General features: G+C 32.4%; 1 protein-coding gene across 2 annotated transcripts in view; it reads left to right on the plus strand.

Annotated features, from left to right (window-relative positions):
* Nucleotides 1–26,583, plus strand: part of UBA6 (ubiquitin like modifier activating enzyme 6) — an 85,076-nt gene that overhangs the window by 52,746 nt on the left and 5,747 nt on the right. For both annotated transcript variants that reach the window (XM_007193546.2, XM_057546869.1), the window contains 17 exons: nucleotides 516–659; nucleotides 2,215–2,282; nucleotides 2,993–3,071; nucleotides 4,188–4,268; nucleotides 8,082–8,159; nucleotides 9,668–9,849; nucleotides 11,411–11,516; nucleotides 13,068–13,157; nucleotides 13,396–13,476; nucleotides 14,453–14,581; nucleotides 16,044–16,095; nucleotides 16,183–16,246; nucleotides 17,565–17,634; nucleotides 19,083–19,154; nucleotides 22,384–22,501; nucleotides 23,691–23,884; nucleotides 24,632–24,759. In XM_007193546.2, the coding sequence (XP_007193608.2) occupies nucleotides 516–659; nucleotides 2,215–2,282; nucleotides 2,993–3,071; nucleotides 4,188–4,268; nucleotides 8,082–8,159; nucleotides 9,668–9,849; nucleotides 11,411–11,516; nucleotides 13,068–13,157; nucleotides 13,396–13,476; nucleotides 14,453–14,581; nucleotides 16,044–16,095; nucleotides 16,183–16,246; nucleotides 17,565–17,634; nucleotides 19,083–19,154; nucleotides 22,384–22,501; nucleotides 23,691–23,884; nucleotides 24,632–24,759 (1,736 nt within the window). The remainder of the gene's footprint in view (nucleotides 1–515; nucleotides 660–2,214; nucleotides 2,283–2,992; nucleotides 3,072–4,187; nucleotides 4,269–8,081; nucleotides 8,160–9,667; nucleotides 9,850–11,410; nucleotides 11,517–13,067; nucleotides 13,158–13,395; nucleotides 13,477–14,452; nucleotides 14,582–16,043; nucleotides 16,096–16,182; nucleotides 16,247–17,564; nucleotides 17,635–19,082; nucleotides 19,155–22,383; nucleotides 22,502–23,690; nucleotides 23,885–24,631; nucleotides 24,760–26,583) is intronic.

The following is a 26,583-nucleotide window of genomic DNA, read 5'->3' on the forward strand; positions in this document are numbered from 1 at the left end:
ATTAGATTTGTATGCAAAAGTGCCATTACTCTCTTAATTTTTTTCCTAAACTGCCTTTTCTTACAATGTATTGCCTCATTTTTTACAGTTTTACTTTTTATTTGCCACTTCAAGCGCAAATGATAGCTCATCATCTTTTATGGGTCATTTTTTTTTTTTATTTATGTAGGTGCAAGGTTTTTTCCATAGTTTTCATTAAAACATGTTTTTTAAAATTCTGGTTGTTTGTCCGACATCACGGTAGATAATCCAGTTAATTCTAAATTGTTCCCTAGTGTAATGTAAAGAGTCAAAAAGCAAAATTGGGCAGGTACTGGTAATGAAATATACTGCTTAAGGTAACTGACATGGAATTGGATCTTTTATTATGAGATTGGGACTTTTTTTTAGGACTTAAAAACTATTAGGGAAATTGAGTAGCTCTTTTAGAAGTGAAGGTATAATTATTTATTGAAATTTTGAGTATACCATGTGAATACTGTTAAGATTATTGTCTTTCGTGGCTTGTGTTTCAGCCTGAAGTAAATTATGACATTGTGCGTTGGCTCTCTTGGACTGCCCAAGGCTTTTTACCCCCACTTGCTGCAGCAGTAGGAGGTGTTGCCAGCCAAGAAGTATTGAAAGCTGTGACAGGAAAGTTTTCTCCTTTGTGCCAGTGGGTTAGTTCTCTATTTTAATATTTTTTTGTACTTAAGGTTGAATTATTCACCCATATAATGAATGGCTGTTATGAATTATAACATAGTATTAATTAATATATTATAAAAGCAACCTTAAAATATTTTTTGAGGCATGAGTCCGATGTGATGTGCCACCAACACTTAATTCTGGAGTGGAAACTGACAAGATCCTTTGGTAAGGCTATTGGCATGTAACCCAAAGTTGCATTCTAGGCTGTATTTCCCTCATGTGTGAGAGTGAAGGAATGCATTTTCTTATCCTTATATTTAGTTTCCACTACTGTTAGTTTAGCAGTCATATGCTTTCAGGACTCTTGAACTGTTCCATGGAGTCTTTTGGTATCATGAATCTTCAGATTCCCTAGTTTCTAGGTATAAACTTCTAAAGGTAGAAAGCATAGGAATGGTAAAAGTTTGAGAACTATATAGGGTAAAAACATCACAAGATGGAAAAACCCTGGTTTCTATTACCAGAAGGAATAATTGGCAAAGTGTATCAAAGGATACTGTTCAGGCCCTTTATTTTTTTTTTAATTTTAAACATTTGAATATAACATTGATCTTGTTTTTTATGTTTTAAAAAGTTTAAATTTAGCTTTAATAATTAAAATTTGTAAATTTATTATAGTTTATAATTATTATATTATAATATATTATATATTATATTGCAATATATAATAATTATATATATTATAATAATTATATAATATATATTATATATATTAATATATTATAATTATATTATAATTTAATTATGCTATTAATTAATGTTATTTTGCTGCTGGATTATTTGGTTTATTTTAACACAGTGTACAAGTTCAATTTGTAAAAGTCTGGTTTAGATATAACTATTAGCAGCATGGGGAATATAAATTATGTTATTAATATAGATTCTGTGTTATAATTAAATAAATAACCATTTATTCATGTTCATGGTCATGTTTACGTTTTTTAGCCATATAAGTTACTTAAAATGAAAATGAGAATGAGACTCAGGGGTTTTTTTCATTAACCTGGACTAATTCTGTTTGATATTATTTTAAATGCTGAAATTGTGGCTTCCTAGACCATTTCCTCTGTAGTGTATGTAATAATTACAACAGTTTCCAAGTTGGAAACTAAATATGGACTAGGTACTTTCCTATCAAAAGTAAACAAATTATTCAAATGTAGCTGAAATTGAATGAAGCTTCCAGAAGTTTTTATGTAGTTATAAAAAAAAATAGATTTGGAGGTGAAATTTCCTTTTGTTTGTTAATATTAGAATATATCATCTGTAAGATGGCTAAATGACATGAATCAAATTATATCTTTTTATAGTTCCTCCAGATTTAACCATTGTTTCAGTGAAAGAATGTAAGGAATGTTTATTGCATAAGAAACAATTATATTTTTTAATCCATTATTTTACTCTGAAGCAGCATGTTTATCATTGTTTTCTTTAATGATCATTAAATAACTACAGAAGATAATTACTTTTTCTAGCAATTTAGTTTTCTACATAGTAAGTTATGTTTTTATCTTCTACTTTAAGTTATATATTGAAGCAGCAGATATTGTCGAATCCCTAGGCAAACCTGAACGTGAAGAATTTCTCCCACGGTAATACTGACCTTTTTGTTGCTTTTTTCTTAGTTGTATGTTTATAAGAAGCAACTAGATTAAAAGAGTTTTTGTGCAAACATGCATTTGTTTTAGATGTCTTTTCTCCTAGCTCACTTCTGCAGTCATTTCTTCTCTACTTAGAGAGTGTGTCATAATAATGCAGTATCTCTTTACCATTTTATAAATAATGAATATAAAGTGTTAAATTTATATCATGAGAATGGTTAGGTTTCAGAACACCATTCTGATTTTAGATGAAAACAATTGCTACCTGCAGCTTTTATTTATATCAGTCATTCTTTACCTTTTGGGTCACATATCTCTTTGAGAATCTATCTAAAAGCTTATGAATTCATTCTCCCCAAAATACACATAACCCAAAGTTCTGCCTTCAATTTAAGTGGGTTAACAACTTCAAAGCCCAACCATAGTCTTCTCTACAAACCTTTATTAAAAATCCCTGCCTTAAAAATTTTTTTCCAGATAAACTAAAGTGACCTTCACTTAAGTCATTTGGACTTAGAATATTAAGTCAAATGGAAAAAAGAATCAACTGATTTCTTTATGAAGTTTCTTCTCTTTCAAATAAGATAATTTATCTGTTAGTTTGGAAGAAACTCATTATATTGGTATAGCAGCAATGAAACTAATCTTAATAATGTTTTTTTATGCCATTCTATTTTCTTGGTTTGTATTGTTTTCTACAGAGGAGATAGATATGATGCCTTACGAGCCTGCATTGGAGACACTTTGTGTCGGAAGCTACAAAATTTGAATATCTTTTTAGTAAGTAGGAATAATAATGAGAATAAATAGTACAGTCAAACTGCTATTGTATATTAAATTAATTTATTAAAGGAAATTTGAGTACAGTTTCTAACATAGTAGACATTCAGGAAGCGTTTAAAACAGGAATTTGTAAACTGTACCTGCAGACCAAATCCATCCTGCTGCCTGTTTTTATAAATAAAGTTTCACAGGAACACGGCCAAGCCCATTTATTCAAATATTGTCTATGGCTTCTTTCATACTATAATAGTGGAGCTGAGTAGTTGTGAAAAAGACCATATTGCTGACAAAGCTGAAAACATTCACTGTCTGACCCTTTATAGAAGACGTTTGCCAACCCATCGTCTAGAGAATTACTACATGTAAAGTTAAAATACGAGTATAATAGTTTTGAACATTAAATGATTTTCTAGAAATACATTAAAAATTGTGGGTTTTGGGGTTTTTTTTGTTTTTTCTTACCAAATGTAGGAATATGTAGGTGGATCTGTCTTTCTTAAATGTCTTAGTGCATTGGCAGGGAAGCTCTCCCCAATAGCATAAGACCACTTCTCCTGCCACTTATTTTTTTTAATTATTGTAATCAGTCCTAAAAGTACTACTGATTTTTATTATTCATTTTTTAAATGATACTTTGAAAATCAGTATTCCTGAGCTTTTACGTGCATGTAGAATTTATTATTAATTTTTACTTAAAAGTCTTAGAATAGTTATATTCATCAAATGAGTTTAGAAAATTGTCTATAAACAAGTAATCTTTTTAATTATAATGCACTGTTTCGTGCTGTTTGTTTCCATCTTATATAAAAAATTAGTTCAAACTTTGGCTTTTGTGTGGAATATTAAAATGTCTTCTTTTTAAAGGAATTATAAATATTATGCTTTTCCTTCTATGATTTATACATTTTTTAAATTGAGACACTTATAATGATATCATGAACCATTAAATATTTTAAAGTAAAATGATTTTTAAGTTACTTTAAAAGTTCAAATTATTTTTAAAAGTATTTATTGTAACTTAGCATTTGAAGAAAATTAAGATGAAATTGCTCTTTAGTAAGTAGATGTTTTAATTTTATTTAATCTGATACATTTTATTTTTCTTCTCCATAGGTAGGATGTGGAGCCATAGGCTGTGAAATGTTAAAAAATTTTGCTTTGCTAGGTGTTGGCACAGGCAAAGAGAAGGGAATGGTAAGATATAAATCCTTGAGAGTTAAAAGTTTATATTTCTTTTGCTGCCCAGTTTTGAATCGTATTTGACTGCATGGATCTGAAGTATTGATTTTTGAGGATAGGGCCACTAGGCTAGAAATTGGAAGATTCTGATTCTACCCTGACCATTTTACAAAATTTATGTGACCTTGTGACAAATAACTTGAGTTCTCTGCTCCTCAGTTTCTTTCTTTAATATTGTGAAACTATTATCTGTACTACCTGCCTCATAATATAATTATGAAGATCAAATGTGAAAGGGCTTTTCAAACAATAAAGTACATTAATACTGTTATTTCTATTAGATACTACTTATTATTAAATAAATATTTAAGGTGGGTGAAGCTAACATTAGAAAGTTGCAGAGTACTCAGATATTGTTTCAATTGGGGAGTATCAAAAGAAGAGTGAGTAGTGTAAACTTTGGTATACAATATAAATTCTTAAGATGATAAATGGCAGTTAACTGGAAAGCCATGTCATATATTTAAATAAAAATGTATTTCATTGATGCTGTTTGCCTTTAAGATGTACACTACAGTGGTGATGTCATAGATTTATCATGGTGACTAATAGTAATTAAATGACTAAAATTTATTTAATAGTTCACATTTTATAGTTTATTAAACTTACTCTCACAGTTAGAGGCAGATGTCCTACAGTTATATTATTTCTGCTCAGCATTTCCTAAATTGTGTTCCACAAATGACTATGAGTTCTGGTAGTTTTTAAAGTATTTCTTAAAAAAAAAAAAAAATCCTTGGTTACACAAGTTTGGATATCACCTACTTTACTCCTTGGAAATTCATAATACATATCAGCATATAAAAGTCAGGAAAAGAACTATAGTAAATAAACCTACTTACTTCAGGTAACAAAACAAGATAAGTTAATGTGGACAGATTTCTAGCCTACTGCAAATGCATAGTCTTGCTATATAAATTATTCTTTTTTAAAGTGTTTACATATGTAGCCAGACTAACTAGAAGGAAGGAAAGAGAAATCCCCAGGTTCCAGGAACCAAGAGGGAAATTAATTCCTGAGCTAAAAGCTGTGGTGACTCACAAGTGTTTCTGTCTTGAATATATGTCCAATACATTAACTAGAAAGAAAGTCATTTGTGAGAAATCATAACTCAGAGCTGCACCACACTGGTGTATGGGGTCCAAAATTATATCATATAAAAACTTCAAGGGCTTCCCTGGTGGTGCAGTGGTTGAGAATCCGCCTACCAATGCAGGGGACACGGGTTTGAGCCCTGGTCTGGGAAGATCCCACATGCCGCGGAGCAACTGGGCCCGTGAGCCACAACTACTGAGCCTGCGTGTCTGGAGCCTGTGCTCGGCAACAAGAGAGGCCGCGATAGTGAGAGGCCCGTGCGCCACGATGAAGAGTGGCCCCTGCTTGCCGCAACTGGAGAAAGCCCTTGCACAGAAACGAAGATCCAACACAGCCAAAAATAAATAAATTAAATTAATTAATTAAAAAAAAAAAATCTTAAAAAAAAAAAAACTTCAAGAAGAGAAATGAATATAACAAATTTAGGGCTGTTGAAACCTCTAGAGCTCTGATTAAAACAAATGTAAAACCGCATCCTGGTGATACTTACACACTGAGAGTACATAGGACTATGCAGAGAAATCAACATTCATTCAAGACAATTCACAATGAAAAATGACAGTCTACTAGAAAAAGGTACCACCTGGAAGAATCAGCCAATGAAAATAAAAGAATTAGCTCTCTAAGAACTATAGGTAATAGGAGTGCTACAGATAATAGAACAAACAAACTGTAAAGTTAAAAATGACCGAAGACATAGAAAGAGGAATGGAAACATGAGGGGAAAAAGGCACTGAATTTTTCACAAAAAGCCAAGGAAGAATTTTTGTATAATCAGTGAACTTAAAATTCAAATATAGCTGAAGTGAGAATTGATGAAAAGAAGATAAATACCCAGTATAGAAAGATTCTTTTTTTTTTAATGAAAGAGGATACATTTGCGTGGTCCAACATAAGTGTAGTAGAATTTCCAGAGAATAAAGATAAGGGAGAAGAAGTAATATATTCCAAGGATAATGACAAGTTTCCAGAGTTGAAGAGACAAGTGTGTTCAGGTTGAAAAGGTAAACTAATCCCAAACAAATTAAAAGCAAAGATAGAAAGAGAGATTACTTAGTAGACTTCTCATCAGCAATAAATGCACACCTGAAGATAGAGAAGCATATCTTCATAGTGCAAGGGATTATCAACCTAGATTTCTATACCCAGCTAAATTATCTGTTAAGAGGAAAAAAAAAAAGGTAATTGACTATTAAAATGATGAAAGATTACTGCTTATTCTCACTGAAAGAACTATGGATTAATACAGGCAATGTGTGAAGCAAGGGTAAGTAGAGGCATTTATCAACATTCTTAGATTTAAATAAACATTGATTTTTAAAACCTTTAATTAAAATATTGACCAGTTTGGGGGTGGGCTGGTTAAGAATAAGTAAAATGTTCATTGATATCATGGAAAATATAAGGGAGAGTTCAAATATCCTCCAGTTGTTCAGGAGGAAGATGGAGATTTTAATTTTAGATCTTAAGTCACATGTACATGTTAAAATTTTGAATATCACCACATAAAAATAGAGATTTAACTTCCAAATCAGTTCGGTGAGGGGTTGACAGGGGCGTTGAGGGAGGATTAGAATCAAGAATACTTGATCAATCCAGTAGAAGAACAAAAAAAAAAAAAAAAGAGTGGATAAAAAGTAGGGTTGGGGGAGGTAGAAGAAAAAGCTCTTTAATCAGGAATCACAGTAAGTATACGCTGATTAAGCTTTTTCTTACAGGACATTTTCTGTGCTTTTTTTTTCCCCATTTCAAAGAGATACCCTCTAACACATAATTACAAAGAACTGTTGAAAACAAAACAAAGTATATATATATACACACATATCTATATATACGTATATATATATATCTATATATAGATATATAGATATTGGAAATGCCAGCTAAAAGAAAGTGAATGTGTTTGTGAATACAAATCAACATGTAACAGCTGGAACACACTCTGAGAAGTACTGCTTCTAGTGAAATCTTTTACAAATACTAGCTTAAGTGGCAAATGCATTATGAGTACTTTTTAGATTATCTTGGATCTGTTTACTTTAATCTCGCATCCTTTAGAATGGGGGTCTGCAAACTTTTTCTTAACCAGATTGTAACTGTTCTAGGCTTGTGGATCTTAAGGCTCTGTCACAGCTGCTGAGCTCTGCCATTGCAGTATGAAAACAGCCATAAAGTGGCGTGACAGTGTTGAGTAAAATTTATTTACAAAAACAGGCAGCCTGCCTGCACTGTAGTTTGTAGACCTCTGCTTTAGCAAGAGCTCCTTTCAAATTGAAACATGCAGGCTTTCTTTCCCAATCAATTGAGATTGAGAATAAATATGTATAGAAAGAAGAGCTAACTCCTCTATGGCTAATCCATTACGTTTCTAAAATGTGATAGTGATGTTAAGCCTTTATTTTGTTACGAATAGTTAAAAAGAAGTTTTGAGTAGGAGTTGCAATTGGTTTCAGCTGTTTTGTTTGACATGTTCCTATGCTAAACATTATCATTAAATATAAGTGTAAAAACAGTAGTATTGGTAACCAGTTTTGGAGTATTTGTATTCTTATAACTTTCACCAGCCAAAATAATTTAGAATAATTTGTGGGAGTTTTAGTCATTCAGAGAAAAGCAAAGTAGATTTAAATTTATCTCTTATGTAATTTCAGCCATTTTTTTCCTTGGTATTAGGTTACAGTAACAGATCCTGACTTGATAGAAAAATCCAACTTGAATAGACAGTTCCTATTTCGTCCTCATCACATACAGGTGTGTTGTTATACTGTTTCAAATTTGAATCATCTGTTATGTTATACAAAAAAGAAGAGAGTTTCCTTTTTATAAATAGAAAATGGTGCTTGAACAAGCATAGTGTCTTCTTTATTTTACTAGAATCTCTCAAATTATCAAATAATGGGAATGACAATAGAGAAAATATATAATTTTTTAATATAAAAATTAGTTTTTGCGTTGATTTTGGGTGTTAAAATCTGAGTTGTGAATGATGAGCAGTATTTTTTTCATTTTATAATCAAGATGTATCTATGTATTTAATTTTAGAAACATCTTAGGATATAAAAACAGGTTCCCTAATTTGAAGTTTTTATAGATGACAAATTTGGCACTGTCTTTTTTGTTAACCTTTATTACAAAACAGGTAAAGTTTGAGAATTTTTTGCTCTTTTGATCTTGTTTGATTATTTAACATCCCTTTTTATTATAAAATAATGCTTATTTTCAGTCTTTTTTATGAAGGTCAAAATATTTAAGTCAGTAAAAGAAACAATTTAGTCAGTCAAGTAAATTTGCTCTTCAGAAATTGTTTTCACTTTGTTGTCCTACAACTCATTGAGAATCTTAGTAAACTAAGAAATGTCATGAACAGAAAAGTAATTAAAGCATACTTTTGTATAGTTATGTAGTGGCATAGTTAACCAAATGACCTCACCTATCCAAATACAAAGAACTAAGTAACAGGGTCTCTCATGAACTAAAATTTATGTGATAAGATTCATTCACTGACCTTTGTGCATTTTACTTATAAAAGAACTGTTAAAGCCTGTTTGTTTTACACTTCTAACAAAGTTTACAGTTTGTATGTATGAATGCTAATAGCACTGAGAAGTAAAAACATGTCCGTCTAACAGTAGATGCATTCGTTCAAGCTGAATGATCTATAGATACTTAGTGTCAGAGCCAGTACTCCCAAATAAACTATGATAGCACCTGAAATGACACCAGTGATTTAAAAATGATCACTAACTCTAAAAGAAAAGAAAGAGTACTCTTTTTATAAAACTGAAACATATAATTTTTTAAATATTTCCATCCAGAAATGGTAAAATTTTTTAAAGATTTTAGTACCAAAATATTGATATTAAGTTACCATACCTCTGAGAGTTCATATTCTGTAGAACTTGGATTTCTAATATTTTACTGAATGTGTTCTCATTTTTTTTCTAGGCACTTACTCGATTCAAACCTCATTACTAGGGAAAAATGTACTTTTAATTAGACTTTTAACTAATATTTTAAGAATTACAAAGCACTTAGCTATAAAATAGAGGTTGTTTATATTTTTATTAATGTATGAATTATTAATTCTAATGTGCATTACTAAATGCAGCATGACCACAATGAATGTAATTTCCACAAATTAAAAATGAAAACTGGTCTCATTATGTTATTCTTCATATAAAAAATGTTTTAAGTTCAATCATGGTCTATTTTTCCTGTTTACCATTTATTTCTTCTGTTTTTATATGTTTTTTGTCTAGAAACCTAAAAGCTATACTGCTGCTGATGCAACCCTGAAAATAAATCCTCAATTAAAGATAGATGCACACTTGAACAAAGTATGTCCAGCCACTGAGGTGATTTACAATGATGAGTTCTATACTAAGCAGGATATAATTATTACAGCATTAGATAATGTGGAAGCCAGGAGATATGTAGACAGGTATGTTCTTGAAATTCAGGTTCATAGAAATTGTCTTTCTTTTGTTTTCACTTCATTTCTCATACCTATTTATGGAAAAGTTACTGAATTTTCTGATTATTCTTTATGTTCCTATTATAGTTCTCCTCAAACCCAAGCCTTTTGATGATTTCCCATTAGAGACAGGATAAAATTAAAAATCTTTAAAATGGCCTAAATGTTTTTCATAGAGTATCTGCCACCTGTCCACCACTCCAGCTTAAAATTTACTATTTCTCCCTGGCTCCCCTTATTCTAGCCACACATTCTTTCTTTCAGTTCTTACAGTGGGGGCATCTAACACTTTTCACCTCAGGGACTTGTACATGCACTCTTTCAACCTCAGGAAATTATGTTTATCTTGTTCTAAAACTCCTGACCTCAAATCTGCTTACTTACTCTTCACTTCCTTTAGTTTTTTCTCTCATCCTTTCAGTTTCAGCCTGAATGTCTTTATTCAAACAGACTTTCTTTAACCCCTGAATTCTAAATTAGATCCTCCTAAGATAATCTTTCACAGCACTCATTTTTCTTTCATATCACTTATTTTTTATTGACATGCACATTTATTTAATATTTGTTTCCTCACTAAATCATTTATTCAGTTATTATTTATTTTCCCATCACTCTATCCTCAGTGCCCAATACATGGTGTCATTCAGTAAATATTTGTTAAATAAGTAGATGAATAAATGACTATGATGTATACACCTTACATAATCTTTCTTATATCTTTGTATGACTCTCTAATGTTAGGGTGCTAGAGCAGATTTATTAGCAGGAAAATTTACCAGTTGAGAGTACGGTGGAAAGTTTGTAAACTTGAGCAGAGAAAGGCAAAAAAGAAACTTTAAGAAATTAAAGTGTGTTGAATATAGGTATCATAAGTATTGAGAAAGAAGGTTTGGGATGAAGAAAATGTTGAAAAGATATAGTGAGGTAGAACTTATAGTCAGAAAATAACCAAAGAAGAAATAGAAAACAAGAAAAGAAAGGGTAACACATTAAGAGTTAACCCAGAGGAAAAAAAGTTGAAGCCCAAAATTTGATAGGAGGTTTTATTTTGTTTTTTTCTTTTTTCTTATTGAAGTATAGTTGATTTACAATGTTGTGGCAATCTCTGCTGTACAGCAGTGACTCAGTTATACACATAGAGACATTCGTTTTTTGTATTCTTTTCCATTATGGTTTATCACAGGGTATTGAATATAGTTCCCTGTGCTACACATTAGGACCTTGTTGTTTATCCATTCTGTGTAGGGGTTTTAGAACAAGATAAACGTAATGTGTCTTGTTCTAAAACTACCAAACTTTGGGAATGGAAGGTAGAGACAAAAATTGCTAGGGTGAGCAACAAAGTTTGTGGGAGGAAGGGGATGGTAGTAATAAATGGGTTGTTTGGTGGTCATGTATCTGTTTCCTAAAGTGTTATATCCAAGAAGTGATCAACATGTGAAATGGTCAGTAGAAATTGGTAAGTTGTCCTCTGCTTACATTGTTACTGCTCACTTTTATGTTTGTTACCTATTTTCTTTTCACATAGCCGTTGCTTAGCAAATCTACGGCCCCTCTTAGATTCTGGAACAATGGGCACTAAGGGACACACTGAAGTTATTGTACCTCATTTAACTGAATCCTATAATAGTCATGTAAGTGAACCAGTTTTTTAAAGTAAATATCTCTTCTTTATATCTCATCATTTTTATATCTCATGGTTTATTTCTCTTCATTAGTCAGCAAATTTGGTTTAGCATTCCTAATCCCTTCTGTTTTTGATCTGCCAATGATGTCTGTGCATATGTGTATAGACATTTTTTTAAATGTAGCTGAACTTATTTTTTTAATCATCAAAATTTTGTTTCTGGTCTTTCTGGAATATTATTCTTGTGTTTACTGTTTGTTTCTCAGAGCTGCTTGATTAGTTTTTAGCAACCTTTGAACTGGTGACCCACCCAAAATCTTACTGAAGACTCAGTTTCTCCATTTGAGAGACCAAGCCATTTATAACCATATATTTTATACAAATGATATAGGTGTAACTTTTTTTTTAACCTCCACAAGTGATTTTGAGATACTGCCAAATTTGAAAATCACTGGTCTAAGAAATGTAGGCTTGGGGATTTAAAAAAAAAGGTCAACCCAAGTTGTAAAATTGAAAGAAGAATACTATTTTACAAGCATAAATATCCCTTTATTTAATGGATATGTTTGGTTTAGAAAATTTTTTAAATTTTAATAAAATTTGTTTTCCCCTTTACTCTCATGCAATCAGAAGTTTACATAATAAAAACACTATAATAGACAAAATTGATAAGTTTGATTTGAAGGAAATTAGGTGGAGAAAATCATGATATGCTGGGATCATACTAGAAGATTTTCAAAGTAGGGGATGTTACAAAATTCTGAAAGTTCCCTTGATTCTCTCATTCTGCCACATCTTTCCCTTCTCCTATACATATATTCTCTAACTTCATACTCAGAAAAACTAGAATTGAATACTCCATCTGGCTTTCCTTTTTGGTTTATAAAATATTCTGTGGTATTTTATAGATCAACACACTAAAATAAAATCTCTAAGTAAAAAGATACAAAGTGAGTTGTTTTAGATTGGGTAAGCCAATAAGACTAAATGTACCAAATGTACCCTTTAAGAGAATATGGATTTCTTCAATGGTACTTTTTCACATGACACAACATGGACATTTGCCATTTATTTAATACACAATTTCTGCAAGAAACTATACCAAGCATCAAGAACATAGGATTCCTGCTTACAAATATTTTTTTCTCCCTGGAGAAAGAAACTCACAGTATGTGGGCACTATATTGGGAATTCTTGAATTACTTTTCAAAATGCGGAATATTTAAAGTGTTAAATGTCACCTTGATACTTGGAGAAAAAAAAAAAGGTAATTATATATGATAGTCTGCTATATGAGTACTACATGATACCAAAGGAGTGCACAGATAATAAGTGGCAATAGAATTCGTGTTTGTTGTTACATTGCTATAAACACGTGGGTTAAGTGTCAAAAGAATAAACTTTTCCTCTTAATGTGTAAGAGAAAGAAGATTAAAAAATGTTGGATTTATTTTATTTTTGAATTTTATTTTTTAATGGTCTTAAAACACTCAAGTAAATTCATTCCATAAAAAATTATCATTGCTTCTCTTAACTGTTGTCATATTTTATAAAATAGCGGGATCCCCCAGAAGAGGAAATACCATTTTGTACCCTAAAATCCTTTCCAGCTGCTATTGAACACACTATACAATGGGCAAGAGATAAGGTAATAAAGATATTTTTTAAGAAATTTTTCTTTGAAGTAGGAAAGATGATATTTCCAACTTTTTTTTTTAATTTTTGAATTTTATTTTATTTATTTTTTTATACAGCAGGTTCTTATTAGTCATCAATTTTATACACATCAGTGTATACATGTCAATCCCAATTGCCCAATTCATCAGATCTTTCCAACTTTTAAACATACTTTTATTTGTAATGTGTTTTCCTCTTTTCCCTTATAGTTTGAAAGTTCCTTTTCCTACAAGCCTTCGTTGTTTAACAAATTTTGGCAAACCTATCCATCTGCAGAAGTAGTCTTAAAGGTAAAAATCAATACACTTTTTTTTTTAATTGAAGTATAGTTGATTTACAATGTTGTGGTAATTTCTTCTGTACAGCAAAATGATTCAGTTGTATGTATATACATTCTTTTTCATATTCTTTTCCATTATGGTTTATCACAGGATTTTGAGTTTAGTTCCTTGTCTTATACAGTAGAACCTTGTCGTTTATCCATTCTGTATATAGTAGTTTGCATCTGCTAACTCCGACACTTTATGTCAGTGTAATCTTATTTTCAAGTTGCCTATAAATAGTTTACCTCCTTAAACAGAGATTATACATTAATATTGTATATAGTAAGTATATGGGGAATCTCGAAGTTAGCAGGTCACAAATAACCCTTCATTTTTAATTTGGTCAAACTATATGGAGTTGCAAATATTTTACCATGTTTGACTCACAGAACAGCAATTCATATGGTTCAACCTAATAAGAATTTGATAAATGATAAGAGAGCTACAAATAATAAAACAGATTGTTAAGCTCTTTGGAAAAAACTGAGGTAAGTTTTAGTGAAAATTTCAGGAGTAGGAATGGTCTCAGATTTATTAGTCTCATGGTGAGGGCAACTTCAAAGCTGTTTTTTCACTTTCCTGTAATCCTACACTAAAAAGGCCAACTTTTTAGTGTAAAATATTATTCATAGCACTTCATATAGTAAGTACATATATAGTACTAACTTACCACTAGCAAGACATGAGGATAACTTGGGAGATAAGAAACTTTAGAGTTAACATTTTACATGCTATCTTTTCCCATTTCCCCTCCAGAAAAGAAAAGAAAGAGGGAAAGTAGAAAGACGAGGACAGGGAGCTTGAGGTGAAAATAATAAAATCATAAGACACATGAGCTGGCACTTCAAACTTTGGCTAACATTTCCTGGGAATATGTGCGTGTGTGTTTGTGTGATTAATTGGACATGTATTTGCTTTGTTTTCTTTTTTCCTCTCATTCTAGAAGATACAAACTGGACACAGTTTAGAAGGCTGTTTTCAAGTTATTAAGTTACTTAGCAAAAGACCTAGAAATTGGTCCCACTGTGTAGAATTAGCAAGATTAAAGTTTGAAAAATATTTTAACCATAAGGTAAGTGTACATTATAAAACATTAAGAAAAAGTCTAAACTTGGCTAATTTAATTACTATGAAATTAATTTCATTGACCTGAAATGTGTGCTCTTTCTTTCAGGAAGCTTTTCAGAAATTAGTAAGTTAACTGAGAACAAGTGAAGGGCACACAACTAATTTCTCCCTGAATATTACTGATTAAAGAATGCATTTAAACTCCACCCATTGGCTTGTCAGTTATACATTTAACTAATCCTTGTCTTTCTGTGTACAAAATGGGTTTTAATAAAATAGGGGTTCCTTCTAGAGAAGAAGGAATACATTTAATCAGTAATCATAAAGAAGTTTGTTGTTCAGAGTAAAGCAAGAGACTGAGAGAATAGAGATTCCATCAGAAATTTTGTTGGAATTTTGCCTTCCCCATATATATCTAATAATCACATTTTGTCTGTTTCCTCATTGTAAAATGGGAGTAATAAATTGGTGCCTGACTCATAGCATAGTGGTGAGGATCAAATGAGTTAATACATCCAAAGTCTTTAGCATAGAACCTGGTCCATCCCATAAATACTTAGTGAAATATTAGCTGTTATTCTTACTCCAGTTACATACAGAAGTTTGAATGTGTCCTGCACTCTGTTTAGTCTCTCCCTCTCTTTAGGCTCTTACCTATTGGAATATAAAATAAGCTCATCTTTTTAAAGTCTTTAAATTATACTTATTCCTGTTTTTCACTTCCTTTTTTGCTCTGCTTCTTGGAAAAGTGGTCTATACTAACTGTTGCCATGTCTTCATCCAGTAAATGTGTCTTCTTTCCCCACGACTATTGAAATTATTCTTACCATGACTATCAATGACCTCATGTTTCAAAATCTACAGAACTCTTTTTTGTCCTTATCTTCTATGGGTTTTTTAACTTTTTTTTATTGTGGAAAAATTCAACCACAGAAATAATAGAGAAAATAGCATATAATTAATATCCATGTATTCCTCATATATTTGTCACCCAGGTTTAACAATTACCAGCTCATAGAAAATCTTATTTCATCTATAATCCCACCTAATATACCCTCCCCCTAGATGGTTTTGAAGCAAATCTCAAGCAGCATATCATTTCAAAATATAAAATACTATGTATTTTTACTGTTTTTTTTTTGCTTGTTTTAAGGATTAGCTCTTTGAAAGGAGCAGAATGATATGTAAAATATGCCACCATTTGTGTAAAAGGGATAAAATAATCTATATTCATGTTTGCCATAGATACAAAAAAAAGAAAAAAATCTATAAGTGTTGATAAAAAATAGCAATAGAGATTATTCCGAGTTGGGGTGGGGGGCAGTGACAGGAGAATGGACAGATTGAGTACAATGGTGACTGGAAGACTTCACTGTATATCTTTTTATGTATGTTGTTTTTTGGGTTTTTTTTTTACTTCATTTAATATTAAGTAGTGATTTTTTTAAATTCAATTTTTTCTTTAGGCTCTTCAGCTTCTTCACTGTTTCCCTCTGGACACACGATTAAAAGATGGCAGTAAGTATATATCAGTGTTGAGAAGAAAGTTTAATGCAATTTATTACTGACTGCTGACACTGAAAATAATATTTTGTATTTTGTTAGGTTTGTTTTGGCAGTCACCAAAAAGGCCCCCCTCTCCATTAAAATTTGATCTAAATGAACCTTTGTAAGTATATATATCCAGTTTTATATACATCCTTCATTGTAAACTTCTTAACTGTATAGGTTTACACTGCAGGGTGAAAACTGCAGTCTCTTTAATGTTAAATTATTGCATCCCTGTTAATCTAAGAGTTAGCATAGCATTTTGGCCAACAAAGCCAGCCACAGTTCTTCTCCCCACACATAGGTGAATCTATTTATTTACATGGTAAATAATCTTATTATTTTTGTCTTCTCTAAAGTACAACCAAAGTGTCATCTCCTTGACTTTATTCATTAAAAAAGTAAAATGAAGACAGATGTTTTCCTATTTAATGAAGTCAGTATATAAGAAACTTTAGTTAAATGGGGGAAAATGATCACTACTAAATAACTCCCTAAATAATCTCAGGTTAATTTTCAAAGGAGTTGATCTTTGAGTAAATACCTGTATATCCTATCTATATTAGATATGCATTTTATACACAAACACACTTATATGTATATATTTTAATTAAACACTTAGCTTGTTAACCTTCCTTTCAACAAGTAATTCTGTGCTTAGTTTTTTCCTCTGGTGCTTATTCTAGTCATCTTATCCTGATCGCTGCTTCTTTTTTTTTTTTAATACATTTATTTATTTATTTATTTTTGGCTGCATTGGGGCTTTGTTGCTGCGCTCGGGCTTTCTCTAGTTGTGGCGAGCGGGGGCTACTCTTCGTTGCGGTGCACGGGCTTCTCATTGCGGTGGCTTCTCTTGTTGCAGAGCATGGGCTCTAGGTGCACGGGCTTCAGTAGTTGTGGCTCTAGAGCACAGGCTCAGTAGTTGTGGCGCACGGGCTTAGTTACTCCGCGGCATGTGGGATCTTCCCGGACCAGGGCTCGAACCCATGTCCCCTGCACTGGCAGGTGGATTCTTAACCACTGCGCCACCAGGGAAGCCCTGATTGCTTCTATAAAACTTACCTTTTTTGTTTTTAAACAAACTCATTTGCTTAGTTTGAACTTATTGTACACTCTTTAAAACCAAGTTTGTAATATTTTCTTATGAATTAAAATGAATTTTCTTTCAATAATTTTTCTACTTCTGGCCACTTCTTTTCCCAAAGTAGTCTTGATCACTACCTGAATATTAGTGCTTATGAGGATAAACATGTGATGTTTTTTCTTTTATAGCTTCTACAATGCCTTGGTCTAGACCAGAATTTCATTGCCTAACTTTAAAAAAAATAATCCTGTAACAAAAATTCTGTAATTACTTATCTTCAGCATTTTAAAGGCTATAGTTTCTGGTAAACATCTTTGAAACTGTGCATTCACACTTTATTTTTTAATTTCAAAAGGCACTTCAGTTTCCTTCTGAATGCTGCAAAATTATATGCTACAGTCTATTGCATTCCATTTACAGAAGAGGTAAGATATTCTTCAAGCCCTAACAAGTGATAGAAAAGGTTAGAATTAGATGACTTAGCTGGTTGCATCATCAAAATGTGTTTTATGTTATAAGAATCGTTCTTCGATATAAACTTCTCATTTTGTTGTAGTATTGCCCATTCTAATAAAGCAGAAGCTAAAATCTCATTGCAGCATCACTAAGTAGAAGAAAGTCACTTTTTTTTCTGAACTTAAGTAGTGAAACAAATATTTGTAAAAGCAGTCTTACTTTATTTTTAAAACATTTATAACCTACTAACTTTAATTATTGTAATTACTCTGAAAACCCAAAGTGACCTATTTCATAACAATTTTTAAATATTTCTTAGTGATTCTGTTTGTTAACATTTGTTTGGCTAATTTTTGTGAAATTAACCTGCTTTTCAGGAGATTTGAAAATGCTACCCTACATTGAAATTTCTTAACTTTTATCATTTATACCTTTTCTCTTAGACATCGTCTTCATTGACTCATATGTAAAGGGATCTAATACAGTTTTATTTGAAAGGCAGGTCTGCATTAGTGAATTTTCCTTCTCAAATGCATAATAGAGCTAAATAAATTGCTATACTTTTAGGTACTAGGCTGAATGGGAAATATGAGCCAGATCCATAACTAGAATTGGCTATTTTGGATCTAGATAAAAATGCCTGTTGTACATTAATCCCTTTTGGAATTAACACGCAGTAAAATATACCATAAATATCTGGTAAAAATAGTGGCATTCAGTTGGGTATTCTTTTTGTGAAAAGAGTGATAATTTTGTGATGAGTTGTAGGTGACCTCAAAAGCACTGTGTCTCAGTTTTTCCTAAGTAGATTCTTAATAATAAACATGTATGTAGCCTTAAATTCATCTAAGTTTATCCTGAACCATTTAAATATTTTCCTGCTTCCAAAGATATGAATTCCATTTACTGTGAGTCAATGTATATTGAGTGTAACTTTCCACAGGGAACTTTGTAAAACAATGAAGAGATAGTTCCTGATCTCAAGGCACTCTGTCTGATACAACCAGTCCTAAAACTACCTTTTTAAAAATTTGTGGATGGACTTCCCTGGCAGTCCAGTGGTTAAGACTCTGTGCTCTCAGTGCAGGGGGCATGGGTTCGATCCCTGGTCGGGAAAGATCCCACCTGCTGCATGGCACGGCCAAAAAAAAAAAAAAAATTTGTGGAAAGAACTAAGATTTCAGGTTTGTTAACTAACAAGTACTTTTTTACACACACAACACCCCCACTTCCCAGCCTTTGTGGATGGTATTTCTATAGAAATAAAAGTAAATGTCACAAACAGATGTGGTCTAAACAGTTATATCATAAATTATTCAAATATTTCGTACGATAAAGGACCTTTTTTAGGTTGTTTTTAGGTTTAGAATTCAGAATCTTAAGAATATGTTGATAAAATTACTGTTTTAAAAACCAGGACTTATCAGCAGATACCCTATTGAATATTCTTTCCGAAGTAAAGATTCAGGAATTCAAACCTTCCAACAAGGTATGTGTACAAGTTCATTCATTTAGCAAATAGTTATTGAACTTCTGCTTGTGTCAAGTCTCATTCTAAACCTGGAGAAGCCCATAGGAGCAAAACAAAATTCTTGTTCTTGTGCAAGTTGGGCCAGAGGCAGACTATAAAAAAAAGTGCCAATAATTATGTAATATTGCATTATGGGCATAAGTACTAATAAGAAAAAATAAAACAGGGAAAACAAAGGGTGATGGAGCTGGTGTCATCTTACATGAGATAAAAGGGGAAAGCTTCTCTGATATGGTAACATTCGAGCAGAAGCCTGAAGGAAGTGAGGGAGTGAGCCATACTGTTATCTGGTGAAAGAGCAGTACAGACGGCAGGAACAAGTTCAGAGGAAGGCCTTGAAAGACTTTGAAGGCCAGAATTTTTCTGGAGGAGAATATGCAAGAGGAGAGTGGTAGATAGCGAGATTGGAGAGGTAGTGAGGGTTATAAGTACTTCATGTATTATTATGAGATAAGAAGCCAGTTGAGGATTTTAAGCAGAGGACACAACCTGACATATTTAAAAGGATGACCCTGGCAATTGTGTTAAGAATGATTAGGACATGAGAGAGGAAGCAGAAATAGCTATTAGGAGGTTATAGGCAAGCAATCCCACTACTGGGCATATACCCTGAGAACACCAGAATTCAAAAAGAGTCATGTACCAAAATGTTCATTGCAGCTCTATTTACAATAGCCAGGACATGGAAGCAACCGAAGTGTCCATCAACAGATGAATGGATAAAGAACATGTGGCACATATATACAATGGAATATTACTCAGCCATAAAAAGAAACGAAATTGAGTTATTTGTAGTGAGGTGGATGGACCTAGAGTCTGTCATACAGAGTGAAGTAAGTCAGAAAGAGAAAAACAAATACCATATGCTAACACATATATATGGAATCTAAGAAAAAAAAAAAAAAGTCATGAAGAACCTAGGGGCAAGACGGGAATAAAGACACAAACTTACTAGAGAATGGACTTGAGGATATGGGGAGGGGAAGGGTAAGCTGTGACAAAGTGAGAGAGTGGCATGGACATATATACACTACCAAATGTAAAATAGATAGCTAGTGGGAAGCAGCCACATAGCACAGGGAGATCAGCTCAGTGCTTTGTGACCACCTAGAGGGGTGGGATAGGGAGGGTGGGAGGGAGGGAGACGCAAGAGGGAAGAGATATGGGAACATATGTATATGTATAACTGATTCACTTTGTTATAAAGCAGAAACTAAAACACCATTTTAAAGCAATTATACTCCAATAAAGATGTAAAAAAAAAAAAAAGATGATGGTAGTTTGAATGAACCATCAAACAGGGGTAGTGGGTAACAGGGAAGTTGTGGTAAGAGGTTGGATTCTGTGCACATTTTGCAGTAGCCCTGAAAGGATTTGTAAGGAATTGGTTTGAGTGTGTAAGAAAAAAAGATTATTTTCTTAGTTGAAAAAAAGAAGCAAGCTTAATCACTCCGAGTGACACGGAGAAGATAGAAGAAGTTTGAGCAGGGAAGAAAAAGATGTGAAATAATTGCCTAGGGGAGTGGGAAAAGTGGGAAATTAGAAGATGTTGTAGAATTTCGAGATAATATTTAAGATCCACTTAATGTTAATTCCAGTTAATGTATTCCACTACATGTGGCTGGAGAAAAGGCATTTAGCTGCTTGGGTGCTACTGTAGAATAGCTGGTAAATCGGATTGTAACAAGGGTTGTGATTTTGTCAGGCAAATATGTTGGAAGGAGAAAGGGAGTATTAATAAAGATGGAACATGAAATTTAGGCAGGGTAAATAAAAAAGTTTGAAAATACTAAATATTTTTCTTTTTCACATGTTCATTATGTGCCTTTTCATATGCACTCTAAAAAGAAATAAACCACAGAACAACCTTCTGTTCCCTTTACCTTTAGCTATACTGGAATATGTGGAGTAATGAGTGCCTCCCTGCAAAATTCAAGTAGGAAGTGGTGTGTGCAGTCTTCCACTCTGCATTTTTATTTTAGGGGCAAGGAAAACTTGTAGGCAGTTCATTTTGTGCAAGTAAATAGGTTTTCTGAATGAAATGTTCATGACTTGTAGTTTATCAAGAACAAAAGTACAGAAAGGAAAAACAAAATTCCTATATAAAGAAGATTCCTAGCCCATGTTTCTAATGGGCAAAACTGCTAGACAGAAGCCAAGGAAATATGCATCAATAACTTTACAGGTCCCTACTGCTCTTCAATATGTTTTCTAGCTTGAATTGCTTCTTTCTGTGTCGAAGTTTTGGCGTCATAAATTACCCTGAGCAATTTTAACATGACTTATGAGCTTTTTCACCACTCCTTGAAGCAGTTCCCACTGAAGCTTCAGCGTCTGGCACTCCTAGTTAAAAGATGTCACAGCCAAAAAATATCAACTACACATTCTGGCAAATAAAAATTACGGCTTCCCTGACTCCTTAATATTTCTCAAATATTTATAATCATATTTAATATGTAAAAATGTGAATTGAATGTGTTTCTTTAATAAGAAATAGTATTTTAATGATGATGTGTAGCTAGTTTCTTGGTTTGAGAATATTAACTTCACTGCCCTTGTGTTTAATAAGTAATTTCTTAAAGATAAATTACTTATATGTGCTGCCCTAAGCATGCAACTATATGAAGGAAGACATGTTCTTTGGGATAGAACTTCTTTTCAGCAGTCAATAAATATTTAAAAGATGCCCATATTATATATTTTGTGGATTTCTTCAATTTCTTTGGAGACAGAAAACAGCTCTGCACTAGTTAGAGGTATGTAATTTGGTTTGAAGTTGATTTGTCAGAATCACAAACTGTTGATTAACATTAACTTTATTTTAGTGTGGAATTTTAAGAGAGAGTTGTGTGAACTTAGATCTTATAAACTATTCAGGAGTATTTTTAACACCCACTATGAGCGGTTTATTTTAGATATATTGAGGTTATCTCAGTGAACAAGATAAAGATCCCTGTTCTCATAGAGTTTACATGTCCGTGTGAGGCAGTAGATAATAAATATGTAAATAACATAATATTACTTAACAATAGAAGGTGTAAAATGCATTGGACCATAATGATTAATAATCTAATTAAACCAATAGAATGTTTTCGCTTTGTGACTTATTTGATAAAAACAGATTTGTTAGTCAAACTTAGGTGTAGGATGTGATATCATTAATGAATATACATACATATATTTAAAGGTTGTTCAAACAGATGAAACTGCAAGGAAACCAGACCATGTTCCTGTTAGCAGTGAAGATGAGAGGAACGCTGTTTTCCAACTGGAAAAGGCTATTTCATCTAGTGAAGCTACCGCAAGTAAGGGGAAATCTTTATAAAAATGTTTTGAACTAAAGGGATTTTTATTTTCACTAAGCTGTACACTCAGAAGGTTGTGGGATTAAATCATAACAACAACAATAATAATGATATTACTTGATTCCATGATCATATGAAAGTCACTGTTCATCTTTAACTGTGACTAAATTCATAACTTTCTCCACCATTTCCCTACCGTAGAAGGCTGAAATGTAAGTCTGCTTTGTTTTTGCTGTTCTGATTGTTTTAGTTCTTGAGATTCTATTGTGTGATTCCTTTTTAACTTATGGCTAGCATAATGAAGAAAACATGGAGTCCTTTGGAGACTAACCCTGAGATCCAGTGAAATCACTTTAGGAAAAAATATCATAGACAGATTTCTTCTTGGCTTCTTAGTCTCCATAATTACACCCAGGGAATATAAACCTGACCTATGTACACCCTTGCTAAATGGTCTTAAATATAGGGAAACTGAACTTTTAATTCCTTAAAAACAGATCTGTATTAGCTCATGTTTTTAGACCCGCTCAGCACCTTTCTACTACATAAATCAGCAGTTTCCAAACTTTTGAGATTTTACACAAAGACCAGTAAAATTCAGGAGAAAAGCCTAGATTAGCCAACTATTTATTTTGCAAGTAAAAGGTTTATATCCTAAGTTAATAATTATAATTCTAGAAAAAACATATTACCATTTCTTACTTTCTCATTTCATCACAGATTAAACTACACCTGTCTACAGAATGATTTGGGGAACCACTAATCTAGAAATCTTTCATAAAGACACTTATTTTTATTTGACCAATATACCCTATTCTTAGTTATCAGAGGTAAAATGTTTCAGAGTAGTATTTATGAAATCAATTTTTGAACAGTACCCAGTGTTGACTTTTTTGTTGTAAGCCACTTAATAGCAGATGTACATGGCTTTCTTATTTTTATGTTTTTTTAGAAAGGTTTTTTTTTTTAAATATTAAAACTTCTAATTCAGTGGTTTTAAAGCCATCATTTTCATATCCTTCAGTAACTTCAGTTCCCTGGATGTTGTTGTTGTTGTATTTTTCAGTCATTTGCAAACCTTAACAAAAAGGAATCTTTAACAGTAGTGAACCCACACTGCCTTGCTTTTTACCTAGTAAAGCCTTTATCACTTAGTAGGAAACTTTGTTTTTCTGGTTGTTGTCATCAGGTGACCTTCAGATGGCAGCGCTTTCATTTGAAAAAGATGATGATCGTAATGGACACATAGATTTCATCACAGCTGCATCAAATCTTCGTGCCAAAATGTATAACATTGAACCAGCTGACCGTTTGAAAACAAAACGCATAGCAGGTAGAATTATACCTGCTATAGCAACATCCACTGCTGCAGTTTCTGGCTTGGTGAGATTATGATTCTTTGAAAATGCTTGTTATTCATTGCTTCTTTTCTGTCTTCCCTATTACACCACCCCAAACCATTCACTCAGAGATCTTAGAGAAGGAGGGATACATATTTATACATACATAAAATTGTAAGATATTGCTGAAAATACAGTAATCTGTATTTTGAACTTTTACAGATAATACAGACATTTTAATGTAAAAAAATAAGCTCTGTCAAGATAGAGTATAACTTTTCTTACAGACAATAATCCTCTTCATCATCTTTGTATCCTCTGTACAATCCAAATGCTCTATTTTTCTTGAATAAAATGAACTACCCTAATCTTTACTCTTTGATTATATTGGATTTTAGTTCTTTGTCTTAAAATAAATGTAATTTCTGTTAGTGATTTGGATTTCTTTAAATTTAGTCTTTCCTTAATGATTTAGAATCTTTAGGATGGCCCTAGTTATTATACCGTACTGTAGTGTTATTCTTAGAAGCCATGTAATTATTGTTCCTATTATTAAATGATTTTAGACTGCTGTATTGCTTGACTTCTGATATCTGCTTTCAAAGTAGGAAGATTACATGGTCAAATTAATTAGAGGCTTATAAGAAATTTATATTACTCCAGTCCAATAGCTGCTTTTATTCTCTACACAGAAATGCTTGAGAAGAATTCAGGAAAATTATATAGATGCAATTAAAGTCATGAATAGTTTTAGGCTATTTATATAATCAGATCACCTTCTTTTATCTAGGTTGCATTGGAGATGATCAAAGTAGCTGGTGACTATCCATTTGAAGCTTACAAAAATTGTTTCTTTAACTTAGCCATTCCAATTATAGTGTTTACAGAGACATCTGAAGTAAGAAAAACTGAAATCAGGTATGCATGAAGGTGTGTTTCTCTTGCCTAATGAGAATGAAATAATTTTTTTACCTTTTAAAAGGGAAAAATAATAGCTTTATTGCTCCTTTTCTCCAATATATATAAACTCTTCCATCACTTCATGATGAGGTCAAAACCCCATCTTCATGTAGCATTTCTTTTTTTTCTTTTTTCTTTTTTATTGTATAATTGACATACAGCATTAAATTAGTTTCAAGTGTACAACACAATGATTCAACACTGGTATATGCTGTGAAATGATTACCATAATAAGCCCAGTCACCATCCATTATCATACATAGTTACAGAATTTTTTTTTCTGATGATGAGAACATTTAAGATTTACTCACTCAGCAACTTTCAAATATGCAGTAGAGTATTATTAACTATAGTCACCATGCTTCACATTATATATCCATGATTTACTCATCTTAAAACCAGAAGTTTGTACCTTTTGACTCCCTTTATCCATTTGCCCACCCTCACCACCTGTTTCTGGCACTATCAGTGTTCTCTATATCTATGAGCTTGGGATTTTTTTGGTTTTGGTCTGGTTGGTTGGTTGGTTGAGTTTTTTGTGGGATTTGTTTGTTTTAGATTCCACATATACATGAGATGATAAGGTATCTGTCTTTCTCTGTCTGACTTATTTCACTTAGCGTAACGTCTTCAAGGTCCATCCATGTTGTCAAAAATGGCAGGATTTCATTCCTTTTATGGCTGAATAATACTTCATTATATATAGAACCACACTTTCTTTATCCATTCATCAGTGGACACTTAGATTGATTCCATGTCTTAGGTATTACAGGTAATGCTGCAGTGAACATGGGAGTACAGATATCTTTTCAAGTTAGTGTTTGCATTTTCTTTGGATAAATACCCAGGAGTGGAATTGCTAGATCATATGATAGTTCTGTTTTTAATATTTTAAAGAACCTACATACTGTTTTCCATAGTGGCTGTATCATTTTTACATTCCCACCAAGAATGTACAAGAGTTCCAATTCCTTCACATCCTTGCCAACACTTGTTGTCTTCTGTTTTTTGATGATAGCCATCCTAACAAGTGTGCGTTGATATCTCATTGTGGTTTCGATTTGTATTTCCCTGATAATTAGTGATAATTAAGCATCTTTTCATGTACCTGTTGGCCATCTGTATGTCTGCTTTGGAAAAATGTCTGTTCAGGTCCTCTGCCTATTTTATTATTGGATTGTTTGGGTTTTTTGCTGCAGAGTTGTATATATTTGTTATATATTTTGGATATTAACCCCTTACCAGATTTATGATTTGCAAATATTTTCTCCCAGTCGGTAGGTTGCCTTCTCAGTTTGTTAGTGGTTTTCTTTGCTGTGCAGAAGATTTTTAGTTTGATGTAGTCCCACTTGTTTATTTTTGCTTTTGTTGCCTTTGCTTTTGGTGTCAAATCTAAAAAATCATTACCAAAACCAGTGTCAAGGAGCTTACCACCTAAGTTTTCTTCTAGGAGTTTTATGGTTTCAGGTCTTACATTCAAGTCTTCAGTCTATTCTGAGGTAATTTTTGTGTGTGGTGTAAGATAGGAGTCCAATTTCATTCTTTTGCATGTAGCATGAAGCATTGCTGACTAAACTAGCCATAGAACTCTCACAACACATAATCTGCCACACTGTTTAGCATTGTACTTTCTATGGTTTCATCTATGTCTGCCTAATTCAGATTAATTAGAAGCCATTCTAGTGTCTGACTAATGGATAATGAGATTAAGAATCTAGTTCCAAAAGCTGTATGACAAAGCAAATCAATTCCCCTGGACTTCCATTTTTCAATTTTTCAATT

The sequence above is a fragment of the Balaenoptera acutorostrata genome, chromosome 5 (genome assembly GCF_949987535.1).
Source record: "Balaenoptera acutorostrata chromosome 5, mBalAcu1.1, whole genome shotgun sequence".
Lineage (NCBI taxonomy): Eukaryota > Metazoa > Chordata > Mammalia > Artiodactyla > Balaenopteridae > Balaenoptera > Balaenoptera acutorostrata.